This window comes from Perognathus longimembris, chromosome 1 (assembly GCF_023159225.1).
Source record: "Perognathus longimembris pacificus isolate PPM17 chromosome 1, ASM2315922v1, whole genome shotgun sequence".
Classification (NCBI taxonomy): domain Eukaryota; kingdom Metazoa; phylum Chordata; class Mammalia; order Rodentia; family Heteromyidae; genus Perognathus; species Perognathus longimembris.
In genome coordinates, this window is record NC_063161.1 from 8,673,710 (window position 1) to 8,687,883 (window position 14,174).

Genomic DNA, 14,174 nt, shown 5'->3' on the forward strand with positions numbered 1-14,174 from the left:
CAGTTGGAGAGGAATAGGAGGGAATATCTGTGGCACACATCTCTCCACCTGGAGGAAGCTGATAAGCAATGAAGTGCTACTCGGGCAGCAGGGTGTAGAGAAAGAGAATGTGATCTGGTTTCCAGCCATCTGGACGGGCCACATTTTTTTTTTTTGTCTCGGGACTCGAGGAAGTTCAGGATCACCGATGGAATGGAGACAATTTTCCCTACCTCAATCACCAGCCTCAGGACGGGCGTGCGAATCGATCGCACACACGACAAAGCTCTTGGGAAATCCGGTATCGAGATGATCAGGGATGTGGTAATAATTAGAGTAAAAGCTCTCAGAACCGGCTGGAGGGGCGCCTTCCTTCCCAGCCTTGCACCTTGCGAGCCCCTATCTTCTCAGCCGCTCTTCAGAGCACAGGTAAGCCAGGTAGGCGAGCCCGGATCACAACTGCCCACACCTCGTCCCGCCAGCGGGAATTCTCCGGAGCTCCGCCCCCCTCCAGCCGCCCGGGGCTTCGGGACCCTCCCGGGACCCGCCGGAGATTCCCGAGCATTCCCGAGCCCTCCCGACTCCTTCCCGGCTTCCCTCGGCAGGCCGGCGCGAAGGCCGCCGAGATTGACAACGGGCGCTGGCCCCGCCCTAGACCCCGCCCACCGCCAGGCCCCGCCCAGCCCGGCTCCGCCCCCTCCGCGGACTCCGCCGCCGCCGCAGCCGCCGCCGCCGCCCCCTCGCCACAGCCTCCAGCGCGGGACTGAGTCCGACGTCCCGGTCCCTCCCTCCTCCTTTCCCTCTCCCCGCCTTCCCGGTGCTGCCACTGTGGCGGGTCGGAGGATCCAGGCCAGTCAGCTCTTTCCTGCGGCGCGTCCCTCCTCCTCCCAAATAAACAGCCCACCCCACGCTCCGGGAGCTCGGACCGCCCCCTTCCTCCCGCGTCCGGCGTGTTGTGAGGGGCCGAGGGAGTGAGCGTCGCGGGCCGGGGGCGACCCGGGAGCGCGAGGGGCGAGGAGGCGCGGCGGCCCGGCCGGTCGGGCGGGCGGCGCGCGCGCACGTGTGTGTGTGTGAGGAGGCGGCCGTCGTGACTACCGGCGCCCGGCGCCCAGGATCCGGAGGGCGGCCGGCCGGCGGGCGGAGGAGCCGCGGCGCAACCTGAGGCGCCGGGCGGGCGCGCGCACGTACGCACGCACGCGGGGGGCGGGGCAGGCGCGCTCCCGCCTGTCGCGACAGTCGGGGCCGAGGCCCAGGGGGAGGTGGCCTGTCGCGGGTCGCCCGGCTCCCAGAGGCGAGGGGGGCACGGGCGGATGGCGGAAGGCGCTCAGACGCAGCAGCTGCCTCAGCTTGGACCCGGCGCCGCTGCCCGGGGCATGAAGCGGGAGTCGGAGCTGGAGCTGCCGGTTCCCGGAGCGGGAGGAGACGGAGCCGAGCCCGGCCTGAGCAAGCGGCCGCGCACCGAGGAGGCAGCGGCCGACGGCGGCGGGATGCAGGTGACCGCGCGGGACGGGCGCCCCGTTATCGCGGGGTGCGGGCGGAGCCCGGAGGGGCGGCCCCGGGGCTCCCGTCGGGGAGCGGGAGGAGCCCGCCGTGGAGGGGGGTGGGGAGTAGGCCGGCCTGAGGGGTCCCGGCGGGGTGGTGAGGATGGGAGGGGGCGGGCCGCGGCCTGGCTGGGAAGGTGGGCGAGCTCAGGCTTGGACGCGAGGGGGTGCAGGGTCCCAGCGTGTCCAGGCGGGTCCTGGTTCCTGAAGGGACAAGGGGCAGCGCGGGCAAGTAGGTTTTGGAAGTGGGGGGGGGGGGGACGAACATGATGGGGTTGCAGTCCATCTTTTCAAATCCTTCCCCTAGGTCCTTGGGAAATCGGGGAATCCTGGGTCTCTTGGGCCCGGGACGAACTCGAGGGGTCCTGGTGGGAAAGCTCCCATGAAAAGGGTACTTGTGCCGCTCGCTGCGACGGGGAATGGGAGACATTTGAAGAGGAGTCATGAAAAGCCTGAAAAGGGGGAAAAAAAAACCTCGAGAGAGCGAGAGAGAGAGAGAGAGCGAGCGAGCGAGCGAGCGAGAGAACCCAAAGGGGGATGTGGCTTAGGCTGTGGGTTAAATCGGTTACACAAGGGAGGGTGAGAAGTGCAGGGAGTTTGGTAGAGTGGGGATATACTCTGGTGCTGTTTCATTAATTTTGTGGCATACGCTAATCAGTCTGAAGAGGGACACAAGACATGTCCCCGCTGTACTTTTCTCAATTGCATGCTACAGCTCTAGGACAGTTTGAGTCTCTTGAATGCCCTGGGGTACAGAGGAAAACTTTAAGGGGCTGTTAGTAGACTGGATTCTGAGTTGTGGACGGATGGTAAGTTGGCTGGTGAGGGTCCGGGAACAGGCACGGCATGGATGATGTCAGTTGCTTTCTAGATTCAGGTAGAGTTAGTTTTTTAGGACTTGCCTGTGTTCAGGGAATATTTACTGTGAAATGGTGAGGTTCACCAAGCAGCAGTTGTTCATAGACATCTAATTCTCTTAGAATCCTAGAATGTTAGAGATAGAAGGGACCAAAGACATCATCATCTTTTGCAGGAACCCCTAACCTGTGTACAACTTAGAAGACTCTTATGCAGATCGTTCGTGTGTTCTTTTGATGGAGAACAGTTTAATACCTTTAAAAATCTTTCTTTTTTTGAGAGGTGGAAGAATTCAAGTTCCAGCATGTTTTAAGCACTTCATTTTATAGATAGGGAATTAAAAGTCCAGAGAAGACTAGTGACTTGCCCAAGGCCACCTAGTGAGCTGGTTGCACAACTGGAGCTAGGAGCCTGGCCTTCTAATTCCTATTCCTGTGCTCTCTCCATTACACCAGTCTTGGAAATCTCTGCATTGCTAAAAGACTTCCTGTGCTTTTTGCTGCCTGCTTCTTAAGTCTCTCCCTGATTTCCTGTGTTAGAGTTGGCGCTGTACGTGAGGCAGGCTTGTTTGTTGTGTACCTCTACTTCTTTGTGAGTCTACCCTGTCTTTTATACTGTATAGGAAAAATGACCCTGTTGGTGTTCATTTTTGAATTCTTTTGTTTGCCTGCTATTATTCTCCAGTAGGTTCTCCAGAGGGATTATGAGAAGTAAAAGCTCAGGACCAAGAGAACAAATGCAGAGGGGTACAGGGAGACTTCAGGCGAGGTGGGTTAGTATTGTATGGTAATAATGAGGGAGGACTGGCTGGAAGTGCTCCTGAGCATGTCCCAGTCGGTGTGTTCCACCAGGCATGTTCCACCTGATGTCTGTGCCTGAACATATGTGTTTATTTTTCTGTCAGTCATAATTAATAGTTAAACTCCCATCCCTCTTCCCTTGTCTGCCTGGTGCCTGTTACTGGTGGCCTTCAAACTGGCTAAGGAGAGTGATACTTGGAAAGGGAGTGTGTACAGAGGCTTGGGCATGTGCTAAGGATGGAGTGCATTAGGTCCCTTGGGTACAATTGGAGAATGTCGACTGTCCACAGAGAATTCTTTTACTGCTTGTATTTATGGATGTTCTTTATTTTTAATTTTGCATGTACCTGTTGTAGTTCATTATACCATGTCACAAACTTAGAGTTCTCTGCCTTCAACTAGCTATATTATCATGGAGAAGGCCAGTGTCTTGGGGCCTTTGCTTCCTTACCTGTAAAAATCAGTGTACAAAATGATTTCTAAGCTTCCTTCACAAAATATAAGCCAAATTTCATTTTCTGTACATAATCTAGGTGGGGAGAAAACTGGCTAGAAGGTTGGAAAGAGTATGTGAGTGTGTGTAGTTAATATTCATTTAACTAATATTTAGTGAATATCCAGACACTTTTTTAAAAAAGCATTCCAGGACTATACTATATTTATTTTTTTAAAATTAGATTTTATTGACAAGGTGTTGTGCAAAGGGGGTACAATTACATAATAAGGCAGTGAATAAATTTCTTGTGATATCTTACACCTCATTTTTCTTTCCCTTCCCTAGATCAGGTAGGCATATGTACAATATCCAGTGTACCAAAATCATATACAGTAACCATGTAGGGTACACCACAGGAAATTCACCTAGAACTTTAAAGATAACGTCAACAGTAGAATCCTCCTGTGTCCTTCTCTTGGACCAGACACTGTTTTAACTCTATGGGATACATTACTGGAAAAAGAGAGGTCCTATTCTCATGCAAGTAACATTTTAATTGGAAAGGATATCTAATAAACACATGAACAACTTTTGTTAGGTGTTAATAAGGCTAATAAGCAAAGTTAAGCAGGGAAAGAGACAGAGAATAACAAAGTTGATCTGGGAAGACTTTTGTGCAGGAGAACTTTGAAGTGAGGAGAGAGGATTCAGTAAGATAAGAGGAACCCAGATATCAAGACATTGACACATGTTTACGAGTGGTTTAGGAATGCCTGTAGGCCCTAGGTAAGTAGCTTCATGTAGGTAGTCATTTTTGAATATGAGTTTGTCATAAAGCATATTCTTACAACTTATACATCTGTCTTTGAAGCCTTTCCTGACATTGGAGTTGACAACAGTTACACTCTACCCTTACCTCCTGGTCTATTCATATTTATCACTCATCTTATATTATTTCTTAATGACTTTGTTACTTTTATTTTCCTAATAATATTGTAAACTTCCACAAGACAGAAACTGTATTTCCTTTGTGTTTATTCTTGAGAATACTTGACTGTTTTGATTGGAGCAAATAGTAAATGTTTGATTCCTATTAAAACTCAGTTGAAATTTACAATTTACACAGTTAAGGGACTTTTAAAAAAATGATGAGAATCTGAGATGAGGTTACTATCACAAATTTCCCCAGACCCTTTGAGTGCCAAAGGATTAACCCCTTTTTTACAGAACAAAGTCATTTACTGGGGTTAATTTCCTAAGGCTACTAAGTGGAGCTGTAACTCTTAAGCTTCAGATTCCAAACCTGACCCCTGTTGGGTTGCAGTCACTAAGATTTTGGAGCAAATCATTACTTGCCAAAGTGGAGTCCAGTGGAGTCCCTGGTGCTTTGTTTTTATAAGCCTTAAGGCTCAGACAGACCCTTGAGAAGAGAGAGGAAGGATTGGTGTGTTCAGTGCAGTATACTGAAGCCTTACATGAATGGAGAGAATGAGCAACAGGTATGGAGTAGTGGCAAAACAGAAAAACCTAAACTATGGAGTAGAAGGAAAGAGTAATTCAGTTTGGAAATTGAAGAACAGTTTGAGAAATGTAGTTCTTGAGGGTATTTGGAAGTAGTTATTCTAACTTGGCAGATAGTTAATTGGGTTATATGTATAGATATTGGAGACTCATCCCCCTGGTGTGTACCAAGTTTAGTTTCTATTACATATACAGTTAAATTGAGTCACATGTGTAGATATTGGAGACTCATCCCCCTGGTGTGTATCAAATTTAGTTTCTATTACATATACAGTTAAATTGAGTCACATGTGTAGATATTGGAGACTCATCCCCCTGGTATGTATGAAATTTAGTTCCTATTACATATACAGTTAATTGAGTCACATGTGTAGATATTGGTATGTATAAAATTTAGTTCCTATTACATATACAGTCAGCACTTGATCATAGTGGCTCATAGCCGAGAGACTCCTCTGGTCTCAAGGAAGGAGTACCAGGCAGGCTGGAGTTACTTTGTGGATGTCATATCCATTAAAGTGGCTTGTCTTCCTATTTGCTCATTCTAGATTTCTTTCTTTCTAGATGGATGTATCTTTGTATCTCATCTGGGTTTTTAGTTCTTTAGCAGCATGGTGTTAGAGTTGTACAAATAATACATCTCCTTTTCAAGTAATTTCATAAATATCTCACTAAAATGACTGAATTTTATATCTGTGGCAGTCTTCTCAGGCTGCCACAATAAAAATACCATAGATCAGCTGGTGGAAATTACATTTATTTTTCCTAGCTTTGAGAAGGAGGCTAAAAAGTTCACGGTTAATATATCAACAGATTTGGTATGTGAAAGAGCTAGCTTCTTGGTGTATAGATAGCTCCTGATTGTGTGCTCTCATGGCTTTTCCTCAGACGAAGAGCAGTTGACTAACTTTTTTTGTTGTTGTTAGTAATTGGGCTTGAACTCAGTGTCTTAAGCTTGCTTGGCAAGTACTTTACCAATTAAACTCTGCCTGAGCCCCTTTTCTTTATTTGTGCCTGTACTGGTACTTGAACTCAGAGCCTCACATTCTTGCTTGGCTTTTTCAATCATGGCTAATGCTTTACCACTTGAGCTGCAACTCCACTTTCCTCAGGTCTTTTTACTTCAGTTTATTTTTCTAATAGAGTCTTGTGCTTTGGCCAGCCATAGAGTAGGCTCCTTCTGCCTCTGCCTTTGGAGTAGCTGGGATTATAGGTATGCTTCCAACTTGTTCTGCCTGTTTTTTGAGATTGGGTGTCACTTTTTTTTTTTTTTTTTTGGCCTGGCCTAGCCTTACATTTCAATTCTTCTGTCTTTTAAAAAGAATTGGTTGGTTGGGAATATGGCCTAGTGGCAAGAGTGCTTGCCTCGTATACATGAAGCCCTGAGTTCAATTCCTCAGTACCACATATATAGAAAAAGCCAGAAGTGGCGCTGTGGCTCAAGTGGTAGAGTGTTAGCCTTGAGCAAAAAGAAGCCATGGACAGTGCTCAGGCCTTGAGTCCAAACCCCAGGACTGGCAAAATAAAAAAAAATAAAATATTGATGTCAGTCCTAGGGCTTGAACTCAGGGCTTGGGTTCCTACCGCTTGAGATGTAGCTCCACTTCCATCTTTTTTTGGTGCTTAACTGGAGATAGTAGCTTATGGGCTTTTCTGCCCAGGCTGGTTTCAAACTTTGATTCTCAAATCTAAGCCTCCTGAGCAGCTAGGATTATAGGTGTGAGTCACTGGTGCTTGGCTCAATCCTACTGTTTTTACAGGTGTGCACCATATCATATATAGAGTTACTTAGTTACCTTTCTGGTGTTAAACTTAAGGCTTTGGGCTCTAGCTTGGCTTTTTTTGTTCAAGGCTGGTGTTCTACTACTTGAGCAACACCTTTACTTTGAGAATTCTTTTTTTAAAAAATTTTTATTGTCAAAGTGATGTACAGAGAGGTTACAGTTTCATATGTTAGGCATTGGATACATTTCTTGTACTGTTTGTTACCTCCTCCCTCACTCCCCCTCCCTCCTCCCCCTAAAGTTTTGTTGTTTTTGTTTGTTTGTTTGTTGCCAGTCCTGGGGCTTGAACTCAGGGCCTGAGCACTGTTCCGGGCTTCTTTTTGCTCAAGGCTAGCACTCTACCTTTTGAGCCACACTTTGAGAATTCTTATAGAGGTACTTTTCTCATTTTGTGGTTCTACTTTTATGACTTCATCAAATCGTAATTACCACCCAAAGGCTCTACCTCACATTGGGGGTTAAAACTTCAACTGTATGAACTCCAAGAGTGGTCCTTCCAGAGTGGTAAATACTATATAGATGGAGAAATTGAAGGGTGGTCATATAAAAGATGCTGATATTTTTTAAGCTTCACATGGAAGTCTGGGAATGTAAAACTGGGATTATGTTTGAGAAGGAAAGAATCTGACATCAAAGTAGAATTACTCTTCTGAGTGACTCAGATAATAGCTTGAGTTGAATTTGTCTCCTTTTCCCATCTTCTAGCCACTTTGTCATTTGTTTCTCTGTTACACTGACGTGAACATAACAGAAGCCAACGAGAGATTTAACTTTCATTTTGTTATAAAGCAGACTTTGTAGACAGGCCTCAAGATTACAGGATTTTGGAGAAAGAAATTCAGCATACTACATCATGTAAACAAGAATGATGCTAGTTAATCTAGTTTGACATCTCTCAGGCCTTCAGTTGGATGCAAAGCTTTGATTATTTGCAGAAACAATAAAGGCAATTACTTGAGTGGATTTGTTTGAATTTTTTTGGTACATTTGTAAAGACAGTATCATAAACTCTTTAATCTGGACAAATGTATGCTTCCTTAGGAGACAGGAGGGAAGAGCCATGGAGATGAGGAAAGGGAATGGCAGTAATTAGAGCTTGAGCAGACAGATGGAAGCAGGCATAGCGGGTGCATTTGGTGTTTTAGGTGGCCCTTAGGAGTATTGGGTTTCTTATTCTTCTCTCCTCCAGCCCCAATATGAGCAGGCAGCTTACTGGGCTAAGGTTTCATTATCTAATCCATCACAGATCAGCTTGAATAAACTCATTGGCTGGTGCTGATCTAGTTAGGAGGGTAGCGCAAAGCTGCTTCAGCCAGGATTGGGACAAATCGGATCAGAACGGCCATGTGAATCCCGGACATATTACTGTAATTTTGGTTGGTAGAATAGTTTGGGAAGTCATCCAAGAGAAAATGAGTGAGCAAATTGTCCATGGCCCTTTTCAGACATCTTGGGGACCAGAAGGGAATATGGAGGATTTATTTTTCTGAAGTATAGCTAGATTGTTTTGATTATTTGAGCCTGAACAGTTTTGGTCATTAATGCTCAGGAGTGACCTTTATGGTTACATTTGGAGATTCTAGTTATGTTCTTAGGTGTGATTGAACTGAGTGATCCTTAATTTGAGACCACAGACATGGGCTCTTTTTTGTGTGTTTATGTGTGCATGTTTGCCAGTATTGGGGATTAAACTCAGGGATTCATGCTTTCTTGCTCCTGGCTGGCACTTATCACTTGAGCCATACGTCCAGTCTAGCATTTTGCTGATTAATTGGAAATGGAGTCTTGGAAACTTTTCTGCACGTGCTGGCTTTGAAACTATCCTCCAGGTCTCAGCCTACTGAGTAGCTAGAATTATAGGCATGAGGTACTGGCTGCTGGCTTCCACTTTGTTTTTTAAAAGGAGATATTATTACTATTACTGGCAATCTTAAAGTGTGAACATACTTGTTGTCCATATGTACTTCACATATGGTAAAGACACAGTTTAGAGTTTCTCATGTTTGGATTTGAATCTTAGGCAGCTGAACGGTCTGTAGTGAGATATTGAACATCCTTGAGTTCTGCTCACACATCATCACACATGATCTGGGAGAATTATATATTCTCAGGAGCTACTGCAATCAGTAACTTCAGATTATCTATCATGGAACCCAGTGCCAAATGTTTATTTCTTGCTCTTCTTATATCCTGCTGTGTGATACTCAGTAAGTTCCTGCTTACTGCTTGATCAGCATGGAGTGGTTAATGTGCTTCTGATTGATTAAGTGCCAGAGCTGGGAACTGTTAGATACGAACAGTGTATTAAACTGGGAAACATCATTTACTTGCTATCCAGGGAGTGGAGGGGAGTGAACCAGTCATCAAGGTCTCTTGTTAGACAGAAAGACATCTCTTTGACAAAGGAGTGAAGAGACTACCGAAGTATCCCAGTCCTTGCACTGGGGATGAAGATATTTCATAGAACCCAGGGAGCTCCACTGGGAAAGAGGGTAACAGATTCACTGCTGTACCAGGTTACATGGGATACAAGAGAAGGGAAAATGTTGTCTTTTACATTTTTTTAAGTTTTAAAGCAGAGCATCACTGACTCAAGTCTGTAATTCTAGATACTAAGGGGGCCTCAAGATCTGAGGATTGTACTTCATAGCTAGCCCAGACAAGAAAGTCCTTGAGACTTTTATCTCCAATTAATCACCATAAAGCCAGAAATGGAGTTGTGGTTCAAGTGGTAAAACACTAGTCTTGAGCACAAATGCCCAGGGACAGACCCAAGCCCTGAGTTCGAACCCCAGGATTGGCACCTAAGTGTGTGTGTGTGTGTGTGTGTATATATATATATATATATATATATATATATATATATATATATATAAATAATTAAATAAAATAAGTATCAAGTGAATGACACTTTTCTTACTTTGGTTTATGGAAATTGAGCAGGGATATTTGTGTACTTTCTCTTTTCAGTCTCCTCAGACCTGCCTTTCAGACTGTTAATGGGAGTGATCTGTATGGAAGATTGAATCTGTTACCTCTTGTTTAAAATCTTTTGAAAGCTGGCATTTGACCTTAGGATGAAGTTCTTTCTTTTGGCCTACCAAATCCATCAGACCTGAAATCTGCCTACATTTATTTGTAGCCCTATTTCTTTTCTTTTCTTTTTTTGGCCAGTCCTGGGGCTTGGACTTAGGGCCTGAGCACTGTCCCTGGCTTCTTTTTGCTCAAGGCTAGCACTCTATCTCTTGAGCCACAGTGCTTCTTCTGGCTTTTTCTGTTTATGTGGTACTGAAGAATTGAACCTAGGGCTTTGTGCATATGAGGCAAGAACTCTACTGCTAAGCCACATTACATTCCCAGCCCAGCCCTATTTCTTTTTATACTCCATTTCCACATTCATGTCCAGGAAGCTGTTTCTGAGACATTCCAGTTTTCTTTCTGTTCCTTCTACTTGAAATGCCTGTATCTTTTCTTAGCCCCCCAACTCTCTCCCCCTTTACCTTCTTCCTCCCATTTGTAAGGTTGAATCTTTAAGAAACTGTTTGAAATGCCAGGCACCAGTGGTTCATACTTGTAATCCTAGCTACTCAAGAGGCTGAGATCTTGAGGATCGTGGCTTGGAGCCTGCTCAGGCAGAAAAGTCCAGGAGATTCTTATCTCCAACTAACCACCAGAAGATCAGATGTGGTGCTGTGGCTCAAAGTGAAAGAGTGCAGGGGCTGGGGATATAGCCTAGTGGCAAGAGTGTTTTTGCCTCGTATACATGAGTCCCTGGGTTCAATTCCCCAGCACCACATATACAGAAAATGGCCAGAAGTGGCACTGTGGCTTAAGTGGCAGAGTGCTAGCCTTGAGCAAAAAAAAAAGCCAGGGACAGTGCTCAGGCCCTGGGGTCCAAGCCCCAGGACTGGCCAAAAAAAAAAAAAAGAAAAAAAAGTGAAAGAGTGCAGCCTTGAGCTGAAAAAGCTCAGGGACAGTGCCCATGCCCTGAGTTCAAGCCCACTAAACTGACTGGAAAGAGACCATTTGAAATTGGTGCACTGGTCAGGCTTGGTGCTTGGGAGTTGAAGATTGAGGTCCAACACCAGCCCAGGCATTAAGGTTTGTGACATCCTTTGTGTACCTGTCACCTCTATCTACAGAGGAAACACAGTGGCTAGGTATAGCACTGTGTGCCTTTCTTTCATCCCTATCAACACAGGGGCGCACACACAGGATGATTGTATCCCTGGCCAGCCTGGGAATAAAGTGAAAACCTATCTGGAAAATAACACATAAACAAGTTATTGTGATTTTATTGGTAGAGTCCCTACTTAACAACCTCAAGGCCCTGAGTTCAATCCCCACCAAAACAATTCATCTTGTTGTTTTTCAAAAATAATGTCAACCTGGATGCTGGGAGCTCATGCCTATAGTCCTAACTATTCAGGAGGCTGAGATTTGAGGATTGTGGTCCAACGTCAGCCCAGGCAGGAAAGTTCATGAGACTTCTGTCTCCAGTTAAACACTGAAAAGCTGGAAGTGGAGATGTGGCTCTAGTGGTATAGCATTAGTCCTGAATGAAAAAGCTAAAGGACAGTGCCCAGACCCTGAGTTCAAGCCCCAGTACTGGTACCAAAATAAATAAAATGTATATATGAATATGTGTGTGTATATATATATAAAATACACACTTATAAACCACACATACACACATGTAAATAGGGCATTTTAGATAAACATTTATCAAATGTTTATCCCTCCATCACAGTCCACGTCAGGAGTGACCCTTGGAAATCCATAGTTTTTAGCACTGCATGGGCTGAGTAGTCAAGAACGTCTCATTCTTTTTGAATTGAACTTTGTCTTCTGTTTCTCATTGGTGCCTACAGATGGCTTGGATTGGGTTTTCAGATTTTCCCTGAGGGGTCTGGCCTTTGGTCTGATTTCCAGCTTGTCATCTTGTGTAAAGACTTGAATGTTACCTGATCTTTCCATTGGTGTCAGGGTTAGAGGTGAAAGAAGAGTTTTCTGAATATAGAAGCAGTGGTAGTGGTGGATGGGGGTGGGGGTGAGGTTTAACTTTTCAGTGTATTGGGTGGGTAACCTGATATTTAGTTTCCTGAGCTCAGATATTAATTGAGTGCATGTGTATATGTGTAGAAACCTTCTTTGTGTTAGTATGGCTAAGGAAAAGAGACCCATACTTGTGAGAGGGGCCATTAGAGTCAACGTGTTCCAGAGCATTGGAGCAATCTGTTGATCTACCTTTTTATAGTGCTGCTGAGTGATTCTGGAGTGTTGCAGTTCAGATATATTACTACCACTTGGAACTGGAATCGTTTGATCAACTATGGACCTTAACCTTTCCTGTCTGGACCAGTGAATTTTATCAGATATTTCCAGAGATCCAGGAAAACCTATTAAGCTTCATGCACAATTCGTGCATAGTTTTCACATCATGTTGTTTGTATGTGAGGAAGTTTGATTACAGTTCTTTTTTTTTTTTTTTTTGCCAGTCCTGGGCCTTGGACTCAGGGCCTGAGCACTGTCCCTGGCTTCTTCCTGCTCAAGGCTAGCACTCTGCCTCTTGAGCCACAGCACCGCTTCTGGCCGTTTTCTGTATATGTGGTGCTGGGGAATCGAACCTAGGGCCTCGTGTATCCGAGGCAGGCACTCTTGCCACTAGGCTATATCCCCAGCCCCGATTACAGTTCTTTTAAATTTCAGCTTTGGAGATAGATTCATAGAAGTATTTTACAAGCATTCTGTCTCTAGTTCTTGTTCTTCTTTCAGTCTTCATTTTCAGCTTCTGGCTCTGGCTTCTGTGTAATCCTGGTCTGTTCTCTAGTTTCAAGACCTTTCTTGTAGGTGGAATAGGGGCCTTCTTGGGGAAATGGTCATACTTTGTAGGTGCTCTGGAGTTCTGGATTGTGAACAGAGCAAGTTCTAAGGGAATGAAAGAGAGCAGCCATTAATACAATTTCTTTTTTGGCCAGTCCTGGGCCTTGGACTCAGGGCCTGAGCACTGTCCCTGGCTTCTTCCCGCTCAAGGCTAACACTCTGCCACTTGAGCCACATGAGCCACATGAGCCACAGTGCCACTTCTGGCCATTTTCTGCATATGTGGTGCTGGGGAGTTGAACCCAGGGCCTCACGTATACGAGGCAAGCACTCTTGCCACTAGGCCATATCCCCAGCCCCCATTAATACAATTTCTTTGTGGCATGTCCTGACAATGTGGCACCTAAAAGTTTCAGCTGAGTTTTCATGACAAATGCCACTTATTAACTAGATGAATCCTTGAATTGTCAAATAATAATGGTTGAGACACTGAAACTGCTTAAAAAACTTTTTCCCAAGGAAGGGAGCCAAGCCTTTCTTTGTGGTTTAGACTTCCATCTGTGTGTGTGTGTGTGTGTGTGTGTGTGTGTGTGTGTATTTAGAGACTTATACCCCCCAGGTAACATTCTTGCATGTGGAATTTTTTTTCCCTGTGTAGATGTTGATTCCTTGTTTTTTCCTTTGTTAAGGAAAAGAGGTTTTGCATTGGGTGTTGGATATTTTATTCCAGGCATCCTGGAAAAGGCATACTGTTTTATTTTCTTCTTGGCTAATTGATTTTGTCCAATCTTAATTGGAAATACCACAAGCAAAGTGTGATTAATTGTGAGGGATGAGTGGTTGTGGGACTCTTTTTTTTTTTTTTGCCAGTCTTGGGCCTTGGGCTCAGGGCCTGAGCACTGTCCCTGGCTTCTTTTTGCTCAAGGCTAGCAGTCTGCCACTTGAGTCACAGTGCCACTTCTGGCCATTTTCTGTATATGTGGTACTGGGGAATTGAACCCAGGGCTTCATGTATGAGAGGCAAGCGCTCTTGCCACTAGGCCATATCCCCAGCCCTGGTTGTGGGACTCTCTTAGGTCTGAGTGTTGGAATGGGGCAGAAGCAACCCTAACAAAAATAAAGGGACAACAGACAGGGCCTGTGGCATCCCATTGTGACCCCCAGCTATTGCCTGAATTGGAACACTTGAGGAATAGAGGCTTATAGGAAAACGTTCCAACTGTTTTAGTTTGAGCAGCTTTTTCCTCTGCAGATGGGCAGCAGCTGTTTGGTGACAGCCAGGATGTTTTCCAAAGAAGACCTGTATAGATTTTACTTAGGGATTAATTTCAGGAGTGTGTAGCTTGTGCTAAGAAAACTTTTGGCTCCATTTCCTAGAAGCTATTGGGACTTACTGATGGGCCTTCTCTATCTTGGCCCCTTGTGGCATGAT

At 45.3% G+C, this 14,174-nt stretch overlaps 1 protein-coding gene across 9 annotated transcripts in view; it reads left to right on the forward strand.

Moving 5' to 3' along the window:
* The first annotated feature begins 1,197 nt into the window (after nt 1-1,197).
* Nucleotides 1,198-14,174, forward strand: part of Rbfox2 (RNA binding fox-1 homolog 2) — a 237,560-nt gene continuing 224,583 nt past the window's right edge. For 5 of the 9 annotated variants that reach the window (XM_048356132.1, XM_048356204.1, XM_048356110.1 and 2 more), the window contains exon 1: nt 1,199-1,472. In XM_048356132.1, the coding sequence (XP_048212089.1) occupies nt 1,290-1,472 (183 nt within the window). In that variant the 5' untranslated portion in view covers nt 1,199-1,289. Of the gene's footprint in view, nt 1,473-14,174 lie in introns of all 9 variants that reach the window. The other 4 variants (XM_048356098.1, XM_048356117.1, XM_048356149.1 and 1 more) reach the window with 2 other exon arrangements.